The following is a 20526-nucleotide window of genomic DNA, read 5'->3' on the forward strand; positions in this document are numbered from 1 at the left end:
TTCTGATGCTCACGCTGAAGAGTATTCACTGTTTGGACTGATAAAATGGCTTTTAATCCAACTCCGAGAATCATTTCACAGATCCTGATCATTTTCTGTGCTCTCCATTAAAAAAAATAGAGGCATTTATCAAGTGTGGTGCCGGCAGATTTCACATCCTAACTACACACTGGAGATCCATAAGCATACAATTCCAAGTGACAGATAAGATTTAAAATCCAAATCTTCACATTTTCACTAATTTTCACAGGGTCACATTCAGTAGAATTGCTTTAAGAGTTCTAATCCGTATTAAATGGCCTCTAAAATTAGGATGGCCCTACTTTTATTAGTCATAAAAGACATTGAGTCCTTTGGTTCTCAGTTCAAGGTTATAAAACAAAATAAATGGCCATTTTTGCTTTGATTAGGGTACAGGATAAAAATAATTCAAACTAATTTGAATAAGAATATTCCGGGTTCAGGACAAGTTAAGCTCAGTCTACAGCATTTGTGGCATAATGTTGATTACCGTGAAAAATGTTTTGACTGTGAAGTTGTGTAATTTTATTAATGCTCTTAAGTGAATTATTTTAACACTTTTCAAAGTGTATTTCTCGTTTTTACTGTTGTTTTATGGCTTTTAGGGGTTATGTTATCGGGCAACAAAGTTTGTAAAATTACTTTACACAGAAAAGGTTAGTAAGTGATTTTCACACTAAAATCATTTGTCTTATAGCTATACTTTCGAAAAAGTGAGTATTTTAATGCCTACTGTACTGACTCGCTGGATTTGCTTCCTTAAGTGCCTCACTGTAGCCCAGATTTGTATAAGAAACTGATTGACAAAATGAACGTTATACTGTCGATTGATCTTGTGTTGAAACCGGAATATCCATTGAAACCCTGCCACATTTTCACACTTCCTAGACACAGTTGAAGCCAGAAATTAAGTTCGAAACGCTCACTCTTTTACATTTTTCTCTATTGAACTCTCAGTTAGGCTACTTCATAAGGTGTACTTTCAGCCTTTATTTTTCTCTGTCCAATTCTTTCAAATCATCCTTGAATGATCCCAGTGCACTTTCATAGCCAGCACACGGTGTGCTATAACACAAGAGCTGTTGTTAAAGTTAGTCTTGGCCCTGGGGTAATAAAAAATGGAGAATATTATTCACTGAATACTCAGGTCTTCAAATCCCAGTACACTGGCTGTCATTAAAGTTCCATCAAAACACTGACCTTGTTATTGCCTGTCACTGAATGTACATCATAAGTGGTGAGGAAGGAACTCCTGGCTGTCTTTAATGTGTGACATAATAAAGAGGAGGATAGACTGTCCTTGAGTCAATCTTCCAGGACTGGTTTCTTCTGACAGATAGCCGCATCACAGATGTTTGCTATTTATGCATTCAGCATGCATTCAAATGAGAACATTAGTGTATGTTTTTTTTTTTTTTTGCCGCTGCTTCTTCTTTGACCTTAAAATTGACATTAAAAGTAACATTAATTAAGCCCAGGTTATGATGTTTTAAAAGCACTTCCTTCATGTATGCTCTTTGGCTCTTTTATTTCTTTGATGGCAGATTTCTTTCAGACTGCATATATAGAAGAAACAACTCATGTCTCCAAGGGTATATATAACATTGTGAAAAAACCTCTCTGGTAGCCTCGAGGGAAAGCTACATAAGAAAGTTGCGGTATAAACAGTGATCTCTGTGTTAACTTTTGGAAGGACGTATTTTAAACTCATAATTTCAGTCATAACTCCAGGGGAACATATTGCCTTTCATAATTACAGTAAGTACGCCCATGTTCCAGTTTGAGTGATAATGAAATATGTGTCTTCGGGGCCTATCAAGTATTATAAATGGCCTGCCTGTGATTAAAAAAAAAAAATCTTCTGTCTTGTGATCTATCTTGTAAAATAGTGATATAGATACAGTACATCTCATGATCATGATCTCATGCTCAGGTTGACTTGACCCAGCACTAAAAAAACAAAACAGCAAATGAATGTGACAAGCTGGGTCAAAATAACCCAACATGTGTTCTGTCCAATATTTACACTGCGCTGGGTTGCCAAATAACCCAGAAATGGTTGTTTTTAACTTAGGATTTTCTATAGATATGGATATAGATAAATATAGAGATGATGGATACAGATAAAGATATAGAGACAGATGGGTGGATGGATGTAAAGAAAGATGAATAGAAATAAGGATTGATAGATGGATATATAGATAGGTGAATAGAGATGGATGGATATAGATAATATCGATATGGATATAGATGTACATATAGAGATAATGAATGGATATAGAAATGGACGGATGGATAGAAAGAAAGACAAATAGCTATAAGGATTTATAGAAGATAGATAGGTGAATAGAGATGGATAGATGGTGGATGGATGAATGAATGGATATATAGATACGGATAATAAGCAATAAGGTACAAGAGGATGTGCTTTATCGTGAATAAGTCACAGCTGGAGGGCGATGTTAGGCACGACGAGAAGCAAAGTTGCTTTTATAAAACAGTTACCACACAATACAAATATTAAAGCAAAAAAAATCTGTATAGATGGAACTTTTTTATTGAAAGGACTGAAACTTTTGAACACAGATAAGCAAGACACAACTGACAAATAACTGTTAAAAGGTATCACAGAGGACATTCAAACTCATTTTTTAAATTATGAATATAGAACTGACCTGGAAAATGTTATATCTACTGTAAATGTAGGTACACTCGCTTACTCGATCTCTCACGATATTCTACTCTATAAGCTTCAATGAACAATATCAATGAGAACAAACATTTGTTTTGCATTGCAAAGAGTGGTTGCTAGGGGTGTTGTGTGGTGATACATAGAACCGTTGGATGAAGCGGTCAAAGTTTTATCGTGAATAAAACACTGCTATTGACCAATCAGAATAAAGGATTGGAACTAACCGTTTTATTAATATAGATATAAATATAGAGAGGATGGATACTGTAGATATAGAGAGATGGATGAATAGATAGATAGATAGATAGATAGATAGATAGATGGATAGATAGATAGATGGATAGATAGATAGATAGATAGATAGATAGATAGATAGATAGATAGATAGATAGATAGATAGATAGATAGATAGATAGATAGATACCAGATAGATAGTCTCCATAGATTGCACTGTTTGTGCGTACAGAACATTTACTGCACAAAGTTTTGTCATGAGGCCCCAGGTCGTCTTGCTGTTTTCATAATGAACAAGGCAGGGCTCCATTCTGTCGATTCAGCTGTCAGATAGCAGGCAGGGGGTGCCATAGAGAGATGGTAATTAAAACAGGCTGAACTCAGTGCCGGGGGAGAGATAAAGTGGGAGGATAAGATAAAGAAATGGGAGAAAGCAGGACGACTGGGTCCAGTGGATAACAGCCCTGTGCTACAGCCCGTAGATCAATATCACGCTGCCGGACAGACCATGACAACTCTAATTGTGGCCCATACAAACCAGTAGGCCTGGGCAGAAACCGAGCTCCTGAGGCCTTCCCAGCAGTCCCTTTTCGATGGATCATCCTTCAAACATCAAGCTAAAGCCTTTGGGAGGCCTTCTAATGTGAAACTGACACACCACATCAGATAATCAATGTTCACCACAAGTTTTTAGGGATAAGTGATGTAATGTTCGCTTTCACATTATAATTGAGGTCACAGTTGCAATTCTCCAGTCTGTCTCTGACCTCTTGGCTGAAGCCTGAAGACTTTGCTTTATCTCTCCCTCATCAATAATAAGATGGCGAGTGGCATGCACATTAATGATCTTAAGTTCGAATTCATCTCACATGCTCACAGAGGGGCCGTGTACTCAATGCATGAGGCATGGTAATGCGAGACAGCAAAACTATGATGGAAATCACCTCACCGCAATTAGACTCCAGCACTCAATCCGCATTTCATGCTTGTTTGTTTAGACAAATACAAGAACAGCAAGATTTATGCCATTCATTTGCATAATACGGGATCTAGGGGATGAGATTGTCAACAGACCTAATCAAGACATAAACTAGGAGATGGGTGACAAAAAACACAAAGACTACATGTCAATGCTTTTCATTTTAACCTCAAAGTTTTTGCAGATTACGTACAGAACAAAGTCCATTTTGAGCTCATGTTTAGTAATAATAATAATAATAATAATTCATTACATTTATATAGCGCTTTTCTCGACACTCAAAGTGCTTTACATAGAAGGGGAATCTCCTCAACCACCACCAATGTGCAGCATCCACCTGGATGATGCAACGGCAGCCATATTGCGCCAAAACGCCCACCACACACCAGCTTACTGGTGGAGTCGAAACAGAGTGATGAAGCCAATCAGTATAATGGGGATGATTAGGAGGCCATGATGGACAGAGGCCACTGGGCAAATTTGGCCAGGATGCCGGGGTTACACTCCTACTCTTTCGAAATGGGATTTTTTTTGTGACCACAGAGAGTCAGGACCTCGGTTTAACGCCTCATCCGTAGGACGGTGCTCTTTGACAGTATAGTGTCCCCGTCACTACACTGGGGCGTTAGGACCCACACAGACCACTGGGTGAGCACCCCCTGCTGGCCTCACTAACACCTCTTCCAGCAGCAACCTGGTTTTTCCCAGAAGGTCTCCCATCCAAGTACTAACCAGGCTCAGCCCTGCTTAGTTTCAGTGGGCAACCAGTCTTGGGCTACAGGGTGATATGCCTGCTGGAGAGACTACGAAACCTGAAATGAGGGTACATACATATACATGTACAAACGACACCTTTGTCAAAACGTTGAGTTATGCATGTAACTTGTAACTACTGTTCCCAGAAGGAGGGAAGCGAGGTACAACACATCACTATGGGATATTGCGCTCTTGCGCCATCTGCTGGAGACCCCTTTATTCACGCCTTAAAGGCCAATCTCGCATGATGACGTGGACAGAGTCACCTGCCCACAGCACATAAATGCAGTCGCATGCGTCATTCCCTTTGTTCTTCAGCTCTTCACCGTACTGCTGGAACACCATCACGGCACATTTTCGCAAGAAATAAAGGCCACGGTGGTGATTCTTGTCGAGTGGCCGAACACTGTTCCAGTGGGGTTGTCGGCTGCGGTATATCTTGCGCCCTCCTCTGTTTCGGCCGAGTAATTGCAACTTATATCTGAAACGGTATCTGAAAGGGCTTCCCCCTAGTACTGAGAGGGGAACTCCATGTTCTCCTCAGCAAAGTGGCAATTCAGGGTTTCCCTCAAGGGAAGATGGAGGAAGAGTTTTTTCAACTGTTACTTCCTCTTCCCAAAAAAAAGGAGAGAGAAAAAAATCTTAAATTTGCAGCAGTTGGACAAACTTTAATGTGTTACAAGTTAAAAATGATTGCAGTATGTCACCTGTTATACCCTCTGTATCCTCGGGATTGGCTTACATCGGTGGATTTGCCCGATGCATATTGCCACAATCCACCCGGATTTTCTACGGTCTCCATCGAGGGGATTGCCGACAAGTTTTAGCTCCCTATAGCGCCACGCATATCTGCAAGATGTGCAGAAGCGGGGTTGGTTCTGCGGTGCCATCAGACCATAAGATTGTTCACCTCCCTCTCTCCCCCTGCTACAGTTGCCAGTGACACTCTTGATATGAGGCAGACCTGTGGTTTCCCCTGGAGTGGCGTGTGCACCCTTGAATAATGTCGCAGATCTGTGATCGGATCTTATTACGTCTGCAGAAAACGCATGCCGGCCACTGTTTTCTTGATTATGGACCGGAGTGCCCAGCTGAGACAACATCACAATGTTGCTGTTAAGGACACTTTGGTGTTTTTCCCTATCCAGGGACCTGCTGTCTCAGGAAGGAGGCATATTCTGCACCCTTTGGTCGGAACCGTGGTCTCTAGGAGCCTACCTGTTAAAAGAGAAAGGATCTAATTATAACTTACATTTATTTATTTTGCAGACGCTTTTATATAAAGCGACTTACAAATGAGAACAATAGAAGCAGTTAAACTAACAATAGGACAACAATAGGCAAGTGCTATGACCCTTCCCAGTTTAATCTAACGAAGGATTTTTTTAAAAGATAATAGATATAGAATAGAAGATAAAGTGAAGATGCGTCTTCAGCCGTTTCTTGAAAATGGTCACGGACTCAGCCGCTCTGGTAGAGTTGGGCAGGTCATTCCACCAGCATGGAACAGACTAGAAAAAGGTCAGAGAAACAGATTTTGTGCCTCTTTGAGATGGGACCACAAGACAGCATTCACTTGCACCGCACAAGTTTCTGGATGGCACGTGGCACTTATCAATACAAAGCGCTTGCATTCTGAAGTGATTTGTTTTGAAGCAACGTTTAACTGAAGCTTGGCCAAGATCTGTATCGCCGTATCAATGCCCGAATGAGGGGATACGGTTTTTATTTCCACTCTGGAAGTTTATTGGACAGCCGTTTCAGCTTGTCATGAGGGCATTAAAGGTGCTGCTCCAATTCACGCACCTGCTTGCTTTCCGGTTCCTTAAAGGCCCGGGGTATACTTAATTTTTTGCTCCGCCTCTCGCACAGTCGAGAGTGTGAGCTTTTCAAAGCATACTCCTTTGGAGTATGGAGTGTGGGTGGAAAGACGCTTTCGGCGCATGTGCACTATGTGGATGTTGTTTTCAAGTGCTCTCTCTCCTCTCCACCTATAGCTGGTGTGTGTTGAGCGCACTGGTGCCGTTTTACTGTGGATGCTGCACACCAGTGGTGGTTGAGGAGAGACCCCGACATGATTGTAAAGCGCTTTGGGTGCTATATACACCCCTCACATTTCAGCAAACATTTTAGTATACCTTCTCAAGGGACAATACTATAGAAATGAAATTTGGATATATTTTCGAGTAGTCAATGTGCTGCTTGTATAGTAGTATATATTTACTGTCCTCTAAAAATAACTCAACACACAGCTAATATTGTCAAAATAGCTGCCAACAAAAGTGAGTACCCTTGCGCTTACTTAGATCGTTAAAATAGGGCCCATAGACGTATTCACATGATAACAATACTGTGCATATTAGTTACCAAAATATACCGCATTACGTCTACTTACTTACCTTTGAATTACCTTCATTTAGGAGTTTAGAAAATGTTTATGTATTTTTTGCTATGAATTTGCATTAGCATATCATGTAATTAATTTTATTACACTTGCTATAATAGATTGGCAGTAACACTTAATGTCATTCCTTTATCTCAGAGCTTTTGTGAGTGAGTGCGTGCGTGTGTGTGTGTGTGTGTGTGTGTGTGTGTGTGTGTATGTGTGTGTGTTTTTGCAGCTAACTTGCCTCGAGTTAATTACCAAACCTTGTTTTCACCTTGTTTCAAACTCTCTCCAGTCTAATTGACAACTAGGGATTCATAGAGTGTGACCTTAAACGGTGGGAGGAAATGCATTGACTACAGAGCATGTTGATCTGATTATGATGATCTGTTTGCTAAAGGTCCATTTTACATACAGCTTGGACTCTGATCATAGGTCAGCTCTGTATCACTTTGATGAGCCTGGCAGTAATGTGCTAGGATTGTGTGTTCTGCAAAGGATTAATGAAGCCAGGCCTTTGGAGCAACAAATTGCATACTATATGGCATAATTTACATGCCATGTATTTTGAACCGTGTGTGAGAGTAAGTATTTGAACTGTATAGATAAGAGAATTAAGGATGCATGATAGCTTCACCAAATGCATTCATTCAATTTCTATTTACTGTACGTGTTGAGTTAATTAGAAAAACGGACATATGACCAAGTCCTGTGTCACTATATTACACCATGCTCAACGTTGGCGTTTTTGATGGTCTTTTTCAGCAACCGTAGGGGTGCAAGCGACCTGTCGGGAATTTGCTTGGCTGTGGGGCACGAGATTTCTCTCTCGCTTTCACTTTCATTTAAGATCAAAACAGGGGCGTAGAATTTAGTAGGGACGCTAGGGATGTGTCCCTACCAATATCCAGTGACACTGATATATCCCTAGCAATAATTTCGATCAAACCTTAAAATATATGTCCCCGTCCCCACCAATTTCAAAATCAAACCTATGCCACTGGATCAAAATAACCACCGGAAAATTACAAATAAATTCAGCAACACTTTACAATGAGGTTCAGTTCTTTATATATTAGTTAATGTATTAGAATCATTAACAATAATGTTTTACCGCTAACAATTTTTATTTATTTATTTATTTTTTACATGTCAAGATGTATAATTGAAAAATCATTTACTTAAAGGGCACCTATTATGGAATTTTGAAATGTACCTTTCATGCAGTGTGTAACATAGATCTAAGTGAACAAAAACATCCTGCAAAGTTTGAAATATGAAAGTGCACCGTATATAAAGTTATTGTCTTTCAAAAGTAAGAGTCGACTCGGAGTCATTTTTATGAATCGTTAGAAGACCGAAGCTTTTTCTCTGACTAGATGACGTCAACTTGTCAAGTTATTTGAATACGATACGCCCACTTATTGCGCTCCAAGGCCAGGGAAAATATCATGGCGACGAGACTGTGTTCTGAAGTGTTTTTCATCTGCCCAAGGAGGAGCACTTGAAGGTGGCTACAATTCATATACAACTATACAACAGAAGTATAGTCCGAGCCTTGTGCTTTGTTCGCGCCGTTTTGAAGACGATTGCTTTACCAACTTAAATGCAATCAAGCTTGGATTCGCGAGCCGGCTGATATTGAAGGAAGGTTCAGTTCCAAGTGTATTTGCATCAGCTTCCTCCTCCGCATCACAACCTGTAAGTGTTATTAATAATTGTTGCTTTTATGTTTTATGTAGCATGCTCAATAATTATTTTGTTTGTTGTGTAAGCACCGTTTAGCTTCTAGGTCTTCAATGACAATTGTATTGAGATATGTGAAGTGTTTGTCGTTGTTTTCGGAGTTGTCTTAAAGAAAAGAGTAATACCTCGTAGTAACGTAACTGCATTTTATTTTTTTTATTTTTGTAAAAACGTTATTGCATCGGGCTAATGCAAACAAAGACTGATTGTGCTTTTACAATATGAACTCTGGGCTATGCTCGCTAACATAACATTAAATTCTTCATCTTATTTTTACTTTTTTACTACAAACTACAAAGCAGTGGACTATAATCATTATTATAAACGATTTAATTGATAAAAGCATCATTGTACTCCGTGTTAAACAATAAGAATTATCTCTGTAAACACTGCTGGGTCATCTGACCAATCAACGCAGATTAGCGTCGCGCAAAGGAGGGGTTTGGAAAAACGAGTCGTTGAACGAATCATTTGGGAGTCGGTGAACAAATCAGGTAAAAATAAATGCATATTATACAACAACAAAAGTGTTTTTTGTCATTGCATGCATGTAAAACTGTTGTTGGGGACTCCCAAAACAACATTAGGAACATTTTAAATGTCATAATAGGTGCCCTTTAATGTATGAAACAATTGATTTAGTTTTTTATATATATATATATTAGTAAGCCTAAAAATCTGGGGCTGGCACTTCCAGCCTCAAAGGAAGTTTCATGGCTCAGTGCAAAACACAACCCAGATAAAATTATCTGTCTGGCAATGCAGAACACAAGCTTGTGCCTTAACAACATTCGACTGGCCAGTGTCGTCACATTTATGTGAGCAGTATGGGGTATCCGTCTTAGAATAAGACCCCCAGATGATGGGACATGTTTTAGGTGCACTAGCTCAGAGTATAAGAAGGACAGAAAGGACTTATCTAATAACCCTGCAGAGCTCCAGCAGCAGTATTTTGAGTTATTATCTGTCAAGGATCCAGGACCCCTGGGTTAGCATGACCATCTCTGAAGATTGCATGTCTGAAGGAGAAACACACAAAGAAACGTGTGTACAGCCAAAGACATTATAAGGCTAATCAAAGAAAAAAAGTACATTTAAAATGTTCAGGTTTCATCAATTCAAGTAGCCGAACTTGTAATATCAGCCTGTGGAAATTAATGAGACTTATATAGACAAAAAGTCACAGTTTGGCTGGTCAGATTATCTGATATTTTAAATACATTTTGAACATGACAGTCCAGAGGTTATATATATATATATAATTTCCTTTTTATGTCTATTTTTTTTCCTTCAAGCATCCTTATTATTATATAATTTACTGTTTATCATCATCATCATCATCATTACCTGTGTCTTTTCTGTGATATCATTTCATGCTTTTTATTTTTTTCTTCATGTTGGACCACGAGATTTTCAAGAAATTCTAATGAGGCTTTTTCTTCATTATGATACCAGGAGGACAGTTGTATTACACTGACCTCAAACTTTATGCTCCTAATTTTTTTATTTATTCATTTGAATTGAAAATGAACGAACCAAGCAAACAACCAGCTTCTTTTTATTAATCTATTTGAGATCGAATTAATGCTAGATGTTTTGCTATAAATTACGGACATGGCATCTGAGGACTATTTCTAATTTTTCTCAGTTATTTTGCTTTATTTCCAGATTCAATAGGCTCAATCTTACGTAGCCTACTAGAGCACGTACATGCGCACTCTTCAAAAATGATGCTTTAAATCTAAAAGGTGTAAACTAAAAGACATAAATGACATTTGTGTGTATTTTAAATAAAATATATATATTGTACTGAATGTCAGCTTGCTTATTTGGCTCAAGATAAGGATTTCTTGAGTCCAAGTCATGAGAGCTGTCGTTCCAACCACACAGCTTTCCGATGCTGCTTGCAAATGCTCCTCGACTCATTAAACTATATTATAACGACTTAACTTACCATAGTTGGCTAACGAATGGGAAACGCACCCCAGCAAACCAACCAACCATATAAGAGGTGTATTCAAGTCATTGTGTGCGTTTTTGTGTGGGGTTTTTTCGTATGGTTTAATAGGACAGAAATGTATTTCAATTAAAATAATGTATTTCCAGAGGGTGCTGCACCAGCTCAGCAACTGCCAGTAGGATGACTGGGAATGATAACACAGAGTTATCTCCAGGTATTATAGACCTCTTTGGGTGGGTGTTTAGCTGTACACAGTGACTGAGGTAAGAATAAAAATTGAGCACTAAAAATGTGTCAGATAGCCTTGTGATGTATAACAATATCAGTTTGCATCATGGACACCTCTGAATCATTGCTTGACTTTATTACACATTTATGATTGTGATGTCTTTTGCCATATTTACTTGTCTCACAAAGCAATTTCTACCTCTGAAAATGAGAAAAACAGAGAATGAAAGAGTAATTGATAGTCTTTGTTGTGAACCCCCCCCCCCCCCCCCAAATAAATAAATAAATAAAAATAAATAAATAAAAATAGTCAGGGACTGACAAACTAAAGGAGACAAAACAATGCATTGAGCTAAAATAATTGCTGACAGTGAAGCCTTTTAAAAGAAGTGTCATTCCATGATTTGTTGCAGGACTACTGTCTGCCTGTGTCTGTATCTTGACTGACAGGCTAGGGACTGAGGGAAGATTTTTTACTTCCATGGCCTTGTGCTCCCATGTTGAAATAAAGAAAATTGCTGTGTGGTTTTGTGATGAAAATGAGTCTGATGTGAGTGAATGATTTTTGTCTCTTTCATTCTTCGTCTCTCCTTTGCTTGTAATTGCAGCCTAGTCAGGGCGTTGTTCCAAATCAATGCCTCCTAAATTTGTAAGCATTGCTCAAAACATTAACGGCGGAGTTAAATGTTGGAATATTTGTTTACGATTCACTTCATGCATAATTTAGTGTCACAATGCTCCATTTCCTTTCTTGTGAGTGAATGAGAGATTTTCGCATCTTCTGCATTCTAATTGATTCACAGTGACTTCAATGTGCTTTCTCTGGCCCTGTGTTTCTCTTTTCTTATTTATATATTGGCTTACTTAAAGGGATAGTTCACCCAAAAATGAATATTGTCCTAATTTACTCACCCTCAAGTTGTTCTGAACCTTGTATTCATTTCTTTCTTCTGCTGAACACAAAAAATATTTTGTTGAATATGGGTAACCAAACAGTTGATGGACCCCATTGACTTCCATTGTATTGAAAAAAATAATACTATGGAATTCAATGGGTCCATCAACTGTTTGGATACCGACATTCTTCAAAATATCTTATTTTGTGTTCAGCAGAAGATATAAATTAATACAAGGTTCAGAACAACTTGAGGATGAGTTAAAGATCACAGTTTACATTTTAGGTGAACTATCCCTTTAAAATGAACATGCGTGCATTTACATGTATCAAGTACTTTAAGTCTGCTATACTTCACTGACTTTTGAGCTTTCCGTATATATTGAGGACACATTTTTTGAAATTTTAAGCAATTTGAAAAAAAAAAATTGTTAGTACATATGAAGCATTTTTTCCAATTGAGGACATCCCGGATATCTTTTCCATTTCAAATTCAAAGTAAAACTAAGTAAACACACAAGTTTGTCTGTCATACTAGATAATTTCCACATATTCTATTATATTTATACTGAGTTAATGATATTCTCTGTCCCTACATTTACTTTAGAATACTTTCTGAATTTGTACATGTTCATTAAGACATTATTTAGCCTAGTATGTTTATTAAAGGTGCACTGTGTATTTTTTTTTTGCGGCATCTAGTGGTAAGGTTGTGAATTGCAACCAACGGAAGTTACGGTGGATGCACAGGGAAGATGTCATTGTCTGAGACAGCAGAGAGTAGCCAGTTAAGCAATGAGGTTTCTTTACAAAGATAAATGAATAAATTAGGTTTACGTAATTATTCAGTAAAATGATATGTTATTGCGAATATTATCATTACTTGTTCATCATTGTGTCAGTGTTTTATTTGCTGATTTTCTAGCTTCTTTACTAGAAGAACATAGTGACGAAACGCGTTTGTCATGTTTATTTTTATTTATTTATACAGTTAAAAAAAAACAGAAAATTTGCACCAAAACTGAATTTCCTTTTGTTTTTTGAGCATGCCAGATGTACTGAACACAATCTTATCCAGTGGAGTGAATCAAAGATTATTTGTTTTACAAATGTCTAAACGACTAATGTCTGAGTGTTTGAAAACAGTTTTTGTAGTTCTGTTTTGCGCCAGCTTTAATTGGAAATTCAAGCCTTATTTGCATCTCACTGGAACGTAAACGATGACAGTCTCAGTTGCATTTAGTCTCATCCAAGGAAACGGTCCACAGCTTGTTTTGAAATGTAACCTTCTCTTTGGTTTACAGGTACTTCAGGTCAGGAGCTCCACCTGTAATCAACCCCCTCCAGACACGATTTCCAAAGGACACCATCATACCAGGCTCCTTCGCTGTCACTTTGACATGGACCCTGCCCAACCGCACCACAGGAGTTTTCAATGTCACCAGCCCCCTCCCTGGAGACTGGTTCCTGGCTGCACACTTACCAAAGGATGAGGGGAAGATCTCTGTCAAGGTGAGTATTAACATAGAGGATAAAGGATTCAGTGATCACAGGCTCAAAAATTAGAGAATCATTTCTGCTTTTAACAAGAGCTAAGCTTGTTGATGATGAAAAGTGCCTTATACTCATGGTTGTGCACGTACAATCCTCTCGGCATTTATGCATTTATAATTGAAGCTGCTCACTTCCGCACAGTCAGTGGGCGGCCTGCATGGGTAGTAATTTAAAAGTGAGTGCTGTGATTTCAGAACTTGTCATGAACTTCTTTTTCAAATGAGATTATATGCGTTTCCTGTCAGAGTGCTCATCATTTCACTTGGGTCATAATCTCAAAGGCAATGCCATTTTTGCTATGATCCTGAATATTCAATTAGCCTATATCGATTGCATTATGTTAGAAGTGCATTGCTTTTTTAAAACTGTTCCTTTTCTTATTGTTCACGAAACCACTGACTTGTCCAAGTTTGACGTATGTCTCTGCAGTATGGAAGCATATTTCCGCTTCTGAGTAAAGAATAAAAAGCATAATTGTGAGGTAAATTGTAGTAAGAAAGTCATATTGCGAGTTAAAAAGTTAAATAAGAAAGGTGAGACTTTGTTTGATATCAAAAGTAACCTGGTCTGTCCTGTTTGTCAGCGCGTTGTCAGTCCTCTCTTTTTCGCAATGTATTTTTCACTGCGTGAGAATATGGTGTGGCGTGAGAGCGGTGTAGCTTGTCGGACCTAGCAACAGTAACTAAAGGGGGCTGGTCTTTGAGAACGGTCAATTGGGATATGTAAAGTATCAATAAAGTCGCAATATTCTTTTTATTCTGACTGCCTTACTGCAGGACGCCAAAGCTATTTTCATAAATAAGTAAAAGTTAAAAGTTTAGAGAGCTGCCGTTGTTTAAAATGCATTTAAAAAAAAATCATATTAAAACACAAGGGGACTATAGTGCATTGTAAGACATGTGTAAATAACATCATGTCAGCAGTGGCTAAATTACAGGCTAATAATGCTTCCTACCAGTAAACACAAATGTACAACTGTTGTATTGTTATTAGGGGTATTACTGCCCAGAGGGAACCTTTAAATGTGGGGAAATCAGCCAGTGGAAAGTGTTTAAAGGGCTCATGCTGCTGATTCACAGTGGCGACTGAGTTCACATAATGCTTACATATACAGATTTTTAATTCTCTAAAAGAAAGTGCATTTCACAGATTCATAAATATATGAAATAGTTAGCACAACAATGTCATGTGGGGTAAGTTTTTTTTATTCTTCTTTTATTCTTCTTACAAATATAGTGGATAACTAGATATATAGATATAATGAAAGAGTGTAATGGTTCCCTGTAAGAATATTTTTCCATTGTGGGAAGTTTCACAGAAATGACAAGACCAGTGTGTTATTTTTGGCATGTTTGTATCATTATTTTTTAAAAGGATGCTGTCCAAATAATTTAGCCCCCAGTGTATATTATACAGGCCACACAATCTTCTGTTTCTGAAAAGAATGGATATGCCAAGATTAATTTTATGTCTGTGTTACAAAGTTATAACTGGATACATTCCACTAGTTTATATTTGCATGTAGATATGGAGAACTCGTTTTCTCTGTTTCATTGAGACTCACGTCTGCTTTAATTGTGCTGCCATGCATAATTTAGCCAATATCTGACAGTTCTGTAAAATGGAAGAAATTTGCTATTACACTTGGGAAAAAGGCCTGAAATATGATTATGCGGTTGCTTTAATTATATTAGAAAACAACAATAGCCAAAGTGTGTTTTTGGCCTCTAGCGTGTACATCTTCAAACTGTGCAAGTACAACTTATAAATGAAATTTATTTTTTAAAGGAACAGTTTAGCCATAAATTAAAATTGCCATAAATTGAATCACCCTCATGCCGTTCCAAAACGCTTATGACTTTCGTTTTCTTTGGAACACAATTGAAAGTTCATGACAAATGTCCAATTTGTGAATAGTTAACTGGTTCTTGCTGATTCAGCGTTTGGGTTAATAGCTTACTAGAGAGGAACTTAAATTCTGTTTCTCGCACCAAGCTAACACGTGACGTCAAAATAATTATATTTTATATTTAAAAATATTTTATGGTGCTTTTGCACAATGAAGCTTTAAAGTTTTAGTCCCAGCCAGCCAGCCAGCGCATGCATTGAAACTTCCACGAAAGAAAGTCGTATGAATGATACAAGGGGTCGTCGGGTGAACTAATCCTTTTTAAGTTACCTCCCTGGTAATATAATATATATATTTTTTTTTTAAGAACATCTTTACAGTGCATCGCATCTAAATGAATCTCACATTGGAGTAAACTCCTCACGTTAATTGGAATCCTCACGTCCACAATAGCATTACCTCAATCTCCATCCACAATCTTAAAAACTCTCCCTCTGCTGAGCTTTGTCCTTCCCTGCTCTCACTTATCTCAGAGCCACCAGGCCTGCACTTCAGCCTTTCTCTTTAATTAACTGCAGCAGGTTTGGTGGTGGTGGAGGCCATTCTCCTGGATTAAGAGCAATAATTCTACACTGTGTACTCCGCTTTAAGGGCACCGTTTTCCTCTGAGCCCACAGGGTCATAGTGCCAGCCAATTAGACAGAGACAAAGCTTGGAACGACGAAGGCTTTCTCCCTTCTGTTGGTGAATAATTCATTATTATTATTCAGTGGTTATAAGTGGTGAGCACATTTTTCTCAGTGTTAAAATTTAATTTAACTGCTTCCCCGCTATTGACGGAATTTTTCCAGCTTTCAAGTGTTTTCACTGTTATACGGTAGCGGCCGCTATTACGCTTACGATTATCTTCTGAAAGAAATCTGCTGATTAAAACAAATGCAAAGAAGATGCAGAAACGAGCGTTATCATATGCAATCATATGTATATGTCAAATAACGTGATCACCAACATTAAACAGCATATAGCCTAAATAAAATCTAAATGAAACTTAGTGAAACTTAATGAAACAAAGCCAAATTCAAGGGTTGATGAAAAAACAGAATGCATGAAGTTATAATAAAACGAGTGTTTTGTTTAAAAGCAGAGGGTCTTTTATTTCCTTTGATAGGCACTGTATGTTCAGATATTCATACAACAAAATATCATGGGGCCATTAAACTTTTGTAAAAATGATCAAAAACGCTGGCGGTGGGCGGCTGACAACTTTCTTTTTTAAACACTGGCGGGGAAAGAGTTAACACCCAAACGTTATAGGCATTACATCATACTATAGGTTGATTCCACTGAAAAGTATAAATAAGTCACGTCACCTTTATTTCTATAATGCTTTATACAATACAGATTGTTTGAAAGCAGCTTCACGGTAATAAACAGGAAAATATTAATCAATGATGCAGACTTCTTATAGATATAACACTAAAATTCTGCTGTAAAGCAGCTCTACAGAAGGCAATAGTGCCATTATTCAGCTCATTTCCATTCAGTTTTGATTCAGTTCAGTTTAATGACTGTGTAAAGTTCATCAATTATGAAATAAGTTCAGTTACACTAGAAATAATATTGTTGCTCTATCAAAATATTATTTTGTTTACATCTTAGCCAGCTTGACACGCCAGCACTGTCTCAACACATGGCGTGAGTTTGGGGGGTTTGTTCAGCCAATAGAAAAATCTGTTTGAGAACAGTAATTAGATTTGATATTCAATTCTGTGAAACCAGTGGTGAAAAGATGACTGACTTCGCCTTTAAAGGACAGTTCACTCTCATCATTTAGTCACCCTTATGTTGTTCTAAATCTGAATTTTTTTTTATTTTATAATCAGTGGTATCTAATGTTCTTTTGACATTTGACTTTATGGACAAAAACAGTTGAAACATTCTTCAAAATATCTTCTTTTGTGTTGTACAAGTTTGGAATAACATGAGGGTATAAATTATGCATTATTGCAATATCTATAGAAATATTATTGGTTAGTTTATTTTTTCTTTTAGCCAATGATACTCAAAATATCAGTGTAGAGAGGCGGAGAAAGACAGTTTGTAACATAATTGTACAAAAGTAGAAACTACTGTTGATCAGAACTTGCTGCAGACTGGGGTATTTTTTACAGGATCCAAAAAACTCCCACACGGATGAGCTACCTTTTTTTTGTGTGTGTGTCTTGCTTTCATCTCCTGTCATCTTCTCCAACATGATTTGAGCTGCAGTAATAGCTACACACTTCTTCGTCTTTTCACGTTTTATGACGAGTGGCAACCAGTGATGAGGTGCAATATGCCAACTACATTAATAAGTGTCAACCAGATTACTGGTGCTAGATTATTTACATTATCATATATTAACATAATATCAATATGTCATGTTTATCGGCAATACCGGTGATTTGGTGACACATCTAATGTAAAGCGAAAAGGGATTGCTACAACCATCCAACTGTTGACAGAAGTAAGAAAGCAGAACTTTTCTGTCATCGCTGATTTATTTCTAGACTTGGGAGCTAAAGCACAGAGCAGAAGTGGAGAATTGTTGGGGAACACCAGACTTTACCAGTAATGAGACTGTGGATCCCTGCAGTTCTGTTCCTTGACAAATGATAAATGTTTTTCATACCAGGCCAAAAAGCTATACGCTCAACTGCCTTAGTTCCTTACATGCTGCGGGTTCATGCACAAGTACTTTTTCAAGTACAATCATATTACAGAAAATAAAAAAGGAGGATTTCTTTTGTTTTGGGTTAGTTGCATTACCAGACACATGTTTTGAGTCGACCGTGATCCACCATAAATGATAAAGAAATCTTTTTCTCATTGGCCATATGGACTCCTCCTCCTCGTTCTGCATGAGCAGCATGTCAGAGATATTATCCCTCACACAGCTGGAGACCACATTAGACATGCAAAATGCCAACAACAGGCCGCTATCAATTCTGTGTACTGTTTGGTGCTCTGCACGCTTGCACAGAGGGCTCTAATTATTTCACTAGTTGCTCAAAGTTGCCAAATTTGTGCTGTGAAAAGGGAAGCAATTATTCGCATCTTTTTCTCTCTCTCCTCCTTTTGTCTGTGCTGTGTGTCTGCGCTGGCACATGAGTTGCAAACATCCCCCCCTAATCAAATCAGATCAATGAAGAATTTGTAAGGAGGCAGAGGCGTCACGAGTTGACAAATCTTGCATGTCAGACACAATGCAAAAATCGCGGGGCGGATGGAAGCAGGGCGGGGGTACAGAATCAAGGCCGTGTCTGCCTCCACCAGCACCAGCTGTGCCTGCTTTATGTATGCAGCCATGGACAAACAACAGATGGGGCTCCTTCTTCAGTTTGTTGTTTAATGGTCGCTGTTTTGCTTTTCCATCCTTATTATCCCACCTACAATTCCAATCTGCCATTTTAAGCTAAGAACTGATGTTTTTTTTTCATTTACTTGCATGCAGACTCTGAAGTAGTAAAATTACACTTTTTACATGAAACATTGAATCCTTGGCAGAAGGACACTAATCCTTAATAAACCTAATACTTGCTGATCGAAATACTCGCTTATAACTTCCCTCTGGCAGGCATTGTAGATTTAAGAACAATTTTCTCCCTCAAGCAATCTGTTGAGTCCATTATATTATATCATATTTATAGTTTTATTTTTCATAGTTACACTACTAATGAAAAGTTTGGGGTCAGCATTATTATTATTTATTTATTTTTGAAGGAAATACTTTATTTATTCAGCAGGGATTCATTAAATTGATCAGAAGTGACATTAAAGACATTTCTAATGTTAGAAATCTTTTCTATTTCAAATAAATACTGTTTGTTTAAACTTTCTAATTATTAAAGAATCCTGTGAATTTTTTTTAAATCAGTTTCCACAAAAAATAATAAGTAGCACAACTGTTTTCAACATTGTTGATGATAATAATAATACATTTTCTTGATCAGCAAATCCGCATATTTGAATGATTTCTGACAGATCATGTGACAAGTAATGATGCTGAAAATCACCACAGGAATAGGCTAAGTGAAACAAAGTGTAATATGTAATATGTCTGTGTGGTGTTTTTTAATATGCTTTCAGAAAAACCATGTGTAAAGTAATGTCAACACCATTGCTGAGTATTTTCTCCTTAAAACTGCAGTGAACCAAAGACAGTCTCAAAAACGCGGTTTAAAATCGCTAGTGTTTCTGACGTCACAAACATATTCTCAGATATTTCAGATATTTATTCAGAATATTTCAGATATTTTTCAGTCTGGTTTTAATACACAGCACAGAGACTGCCCTTTTGAAAAAATGTATGACATTTTAATGTCCACTGATGCTGGTAATACCACAGCCTTAATGATGTTAGATCTCAGCTCTGCGTTTGATTTTGTTAATCACGGTATCCTGCTGTCTCGCTTGTAGCAATACATCGGTGTACGAGGCACTGTAGTGTACTCGACTGGTTTCGGTCCTTCCTGTCCAACAGAAGATTCTCTTATATAGGGAAATATAGGGAAACATTCTTCTTCTGTAGCACGTTACATGTGGTGTCCCTCAGGGTTCAATTTTAGCACCGTTACTGTTTTCACCGTATATGCTACCCATACTGTATATTTAGAAGATTCTGTGTTTCGTACCATTGCTATGCTGATGACACGCAGCTTTATATACCGCTTAAGCGCAATGACAGATCTGCCATAAATCAATTGATAGACTGTCTTCAAGATGTGAAAGCATGGTTAACAATAACTTTCTCCATTTGAACGATGACAAAACTCAAATTGTCCTGTTTGAGCCTACCGAGAAAACTGATGTGAGCAATGTTGACTTGGGTTCTCTTACTCCATATCGTTCTTTTTTTTGCAAAGAATCTGGGAGTTACTGGATAGTGGCCTTAAATTTTAACAAACAAATCAACACAGTTGTCAGTTCTAGCTTTTACCACCTCAATATATTAGCGAAAGTCATTCCTAAGCAGGGATAGTTTTGAGATTGTAATCCATGCTTTTATTTCATCACAGTTTGATTACTGTAACTCGCTATATCAAGGGCTGCCTGTCTCATCTATTCATCGACTTCAACTGGTCCAAAATGAAGCTGCCCGTTTGCTTACATGCATTCGCAAACGGGACCACATCACGCCTATTCTACGTTCACTGCACTTGCTACATATTCAGTATCGTATTGATT

At 37.8% G+C, this 20526-nt stretch overlaps 1 protein-coding gene across 1 annotated transcript in view; it reads left to right on the forward strand.

Annotated features, from left to right (window-relative positions):
* Positions 1-20526, forward strand: part of tmem8b (transmembrane protein 8B) — a 132638-nt gene that overhangs the window by 40572 nt on the left and 71540 nt on the right. The window contains exon 3 of the mRNA XM_079607242.1: positions 13202-13409. Within this exon, the coding sequence (XP_079463368.1) occupies positions 13202-13409 (208 nt within the window). The remainder of the gene's footprint in view (positions 1-13201; positions 13410-20526) is intronic.

The sequence above is a fragment of the Phoxinus phoxinus genome, assembly GCF_949152265.1.
Source record: "Phoxinus phoxinus genome assembly, chromosome: 3".
Lineage (NCBI taxonomy): Eukaryota > Metazoa > Chordata > Actinopteri > Cypriniformes > Leuciscidae > Phoxinus > Phoxinus phoxinus.